Here is a 4,253-nt window from a genome sequence, read left to right as displayed (position 1 = left end):
TTTTTTTTGTTTTTTTAGTTGTAGTGTCTCCTTTCTCCAGTGAAAATACAGTAGATTTTAAGTAGAATAAGTGTTTTCAAGTCTGTATTTTTCATTAAGTACATTTACCAAGTCAATGTTCTCCCTGAAAATCTCTATGGCTTAACTCGGTGCATAAATCAATGCAATGCAGTGTGTGTGTGTGTGTGTGTGTGTATGTGTGTGTGTATATATAGGTCTTTGGTTATTTGGGTTTTCTCCCGTGTAAAATTGGAAGTGTCTTGGCGACGTTTCGACAAAGTCCCATTCGTCATCTTCAGGCTGGTGTCTTCAGCTTCGTGCTTCTTACTCCTAGAAGCACGAAGCTGAAGACACCAGCCTGAAGGTGACGAATGGGACTTCGTCGAAACGTCGCCAAGACACTTCCAATTTTACGCGGGAGAAAACCCGAATAACCAAATACCTACATACAAACACCCACGAAAACCTCAGAAAACATTATATATATATATATATATATTCATATTCATGTTGAGAAAAATAGTCAAACACCGGGATAATACAAAAACAACAACTGTTTAATAAACTTAGCTTTTATCAGCTAACTGCCGACGTCGTCTTATAAGACCAACTGCTTTTACGCTCTGCTCATGGAGCGCGTTACTGGTCTACCCGCCCCCGCTAATCATACTGCTTCTAGTTGTCTCGCATCCATCTGCATATTCATGAGTTCCAGCCACGCCCAAAGCAGGCAAAGAGAGCGACAACAGGAGAGGCGAGGATCCCTGAACTCACGAATATGCAGACGGATGCGAGACAATTAGAAACCATACGATTAGCAGGGGTGGGTAGACCGGTAACATGCTCCATGAGCAGAGCGCAAAAGCAGTTGGTCTTATAAGCAGGCTTTTGAACCTCCGGCATTCTACTCTGACGACCGACGAAAGCTAAGTTTATTAAACAGTTGTTGTTTTTGTATTATCCAGGTGTTCAACTATTTTTCTCAACATATATGTGTATGTGTGTGTGTGTGTGTATGTATGTATGTATGTATCTATGTATGTATGTATGTATGTATGTATGTATGATTGAAGCAATAGAAGCCATACATTTTGTTTAAGTTCATTTTAGTTAAGCATGCATACAGGATAACGGGTTGTGGAATTGTTCATGTCTCATAGATTTTTCCTTTCTTTTATTCATATTGTAGGCGTATTTACCCTCCTGAAGATAAACTTCTACTTGAAAAATATGAAGGTTTGTTAGCCACAGCTTTTCAAATCTTTCTTGCTGGGAGGGCAGCTTCACTTCAACGGGAAATAAACAACCCTTTGAAAAGGATGAAGGTATCAGTAGTGCCATTATTGACTTAATGATTTCAAATAATTGATTTCCATGTAGAAATACTAAGATGTTTAGATTTTTTTTTCTTTTCATCCAATTTATAGTACTGTCGTACTGAGTTGTGTTTATACCGCAGTGAGATCAACATTGTGTTTATATTTTTTTTACTAATGATTCAAATGTAGCTTGATGAAAACAGTACAGTTAACTGGTTTCATATCATGTGCTTACTTTTAAATGTTGGTTTAAAAACCAGAATGGTTGGATCCATACAGCATGGATTCATAAACCATGTGTTATATCTTTGCATATTGCATCCAATTATGGTTTGTCTCCAAAAGCTTTTTCTGGCTACTCATCTATCAAGTTTGCATATAGCACCCTGAAAGAGAAAAAAACATGTCATCTTACTTCAGCATTTCCAGGGAGAAGATCTGATACATGTTGTCTGGTTTTGAAACCTCAAGCAGCTTTTTAAAGAAATGCTAAACTGCTTGTTCATTTCATGCTTGTTTCAAATGGTCTTTGCATGGACAGCTGTGCTGGAATTCCTATGTAGTAATCTCAGCTGTGGTTAGCTAGTATAATCTTGTTTTTTCATTGTGGAATGTTAATGTTCATAGATTCATACATCAATAAACGCATAGAACTGCAGTGGTTTAAGTACTGAGTTCAATTCCCGAGTCAGGAGTCAAAACTTTTACCACTTAAAAGTTTAGCTTTTGGGCACCTATCAATAAAATATGGCAAAATCAATTCTATAGGAGTTGAATAAATAGTAATGCCTTCGCCTCCATAACTCAGTTTAAATAGGGATAATTTAATAAAGAAAACAGAGAGTAATCCTTGAACTGAGCACTTTTGTTACTTGTATTTACTTCTCCCCATAATCACCACCATTCACTCCACACTTCTGCCAACAGTGGACAATCATCACAAAAGAACTCCACACTTTGTCTCTTCAACCAGGTCCTGGTAGTCCTTTCTGCCTCTTCGTTTGAGTCAAACAGATGCCCACTAAGGTATTCCTTCAATTTTGGGAAAAGGTGGAAGTTGTACAAAACCAAGTCTGGACTCTTATGGCGGATGAAATAAGAGGTGAGATCCAACTTTGCAATTGCCTCTTGTCGTGGCTCATGAGGTATAAGGTCCTGTGTTGTCATGTTGCAGCAAAATTTCTTTCTTGTGCTTCCAAACTCCACGTAATTGTTGTTTCAGAGGGATAGAGGTGGAAGAGATGGAAAGGACTGTCAGGACTTGGTTGAAGAGATTGAAGTGTGGAGTTCTTTTGTGACAGCTGCAACTCATTTGGACATCATTGGTAAAAGTATGTAGCGAATGGTGGTGATTATGGGAATAAGTAAATACAAATAGCCAAATAAAATGGAGAATGATCCTTGAACTTATTAAAATAGCCCTATTTAAACTGGAGGTGGAGGCATAGTTTTTCTTTCAACCCTTGTAATTAGCTCAACAAAAATAATTGCAAGTTTCCATTAGCATTGTTTTTAGGACCCAGACACTGTTAGACAAGGGGAGAAAAAGGCAGGTTTTTTTTTTTAGTATGCTGTGTGCATTCTGACTTTTTCACATTTATTCAAGAATGTATCTTTTCAGGAAGAAGACATATTGGATCTTCTGGAACAGTGTGAACTTGATGATGAGAAACTAATGGGAAAATCTGTCAGAATACGTGGACCAAAGGTATTTATTGAATGAAATTAAAGGTTATCTACATTTTTAAATGAAGTGCATTTGGTTCATCTAAATTCTGAGCTGAATTAGGCTGGTTTGGATCAGTTCCATGTGCCACATTCCCAAATTGAATTTCATCTGAAACAACCAGAAACTGGTTGCCGCTGTCATAAAATTTCACGAGCAATTTAACATTTTCTGGAAGATTACAAAATGGCATTTCATTTTGCCAAAGAGGTTACTGTGCTTTCATGTTGCTAGAACCTAGAGTGAAGCAGACAGAATGAGAAGGGAACCAGTTGAGTGATTGACAGCCATGACTGACAAGTCTGCCTTTCAATTCAACAGTTTAATCAGCAGCCCTTCGGTCATACTAGTTTGCTACATGCTGTTCCCCACTCTTTATAGTGGTTTTTCAATCATGCTTCACGCTTTAAAGTGCTTTCCTGTGGTGTTAGTGAAGTGTATATTTGCGGTTAATTTTCTGTCTTCCCACTTGAAAATCAACGTTGATGGCACTTAATGTAAAAGGCAATAAACCACTCTTTACAATTTGTCAGGCTCCTTAGGAAAGGGTGCCTCTGTATTGTTGGCTATCACAGAATTAGACCACCAAACAAGTTTCTGGTTCTTCCCAAATTTGTAAAGGAGGATCTCAGATCCATGGTAAAACTCCTTCTGAGGTTGGTTGGTTGCTAGCAGATGTTTCATTATCCAACTGGATACATCAGTGTAATGCAAAGTCTGTAAACAAACAACCAAGCTCTGAGAGCACCAAGGATTCCACAGATCAACCTAAGCCTGTGGTGGCGAACCTATGGCACGCGTGCTACTGGTGGCACATAATTTACTTGGACTTCAGTAAGGCATTTGATAAAGTACATCACAACCTACTATTTGACAAGATAGAAAAATGTGGGGTAGACAGCATCACCACCAGATGGATCCGTAGCTGGCTGACCGGCAGTACTCAGCGAGTGGTCCTCAATGGAACCGCATCTACATGGAGGGAAGTGTGTAGTGGGGTTCCCTAGGCCTCTGTTCTGGGCCCAGTGCTCTTCAACATCTTCATCAACGATTTGGACGAGGGGATAGATGGGGAACTCATCAGATTTGCAGACGACACCAAGCTGGCAGGAATAGCCAACACTCCAGAAGACAGGCTTAAGATACAGAAGGATCTGGACAGACTTGAACACTGGGCACTATCTAACAAAATGAAATTCAATGGTGAA

General features: G+C 39.1%; 1 protein-coding gene across 1 annotated transcript in view; it reads left to right on the top strand.

The window, feature by feature from the left end:
• Positions 1–4,253, top strand: part of TTLL7 (tubulin tyrosine ligase like 7) — a 60,031-nt gene that overhangs the window by 25,887 nt on the left and 29,891 nt on the right. Inside the window, 2 exon segments of the mRNA XM_015823221.1 lie at positions 1,190–1,325; positions 2,941–3,027. Of these exon segments, the coding sequence (XP_015678707.1) occupies positions 1,190–1,325; positions 2,941–3,027 (223 nt within the window).

The sequence above is a fragment of the Protobothrops mucrosquamatus genome, unplaced genomic scaffold (genome assembly GCF_001527695.2).
Source record: "Protobothrops mucrosquamatus isolate PMUCROS unplaced genomic scaffold, P.Mucros_1.0 scaffold1802, whole genome shotgun sequence".
NCBI classification, from domain to species: Eukaryota; Metazoa; Chordata; class Lepidosauria; order Squamata; family Viperidae; genus Protobothrops; species Protobothrops mucrosquamatus.
The sequence above is the reverse complement of the archived record's forward strand: the minus strand, read 5'-3'. Positions and strand labels throughout refer to the sequence as shown.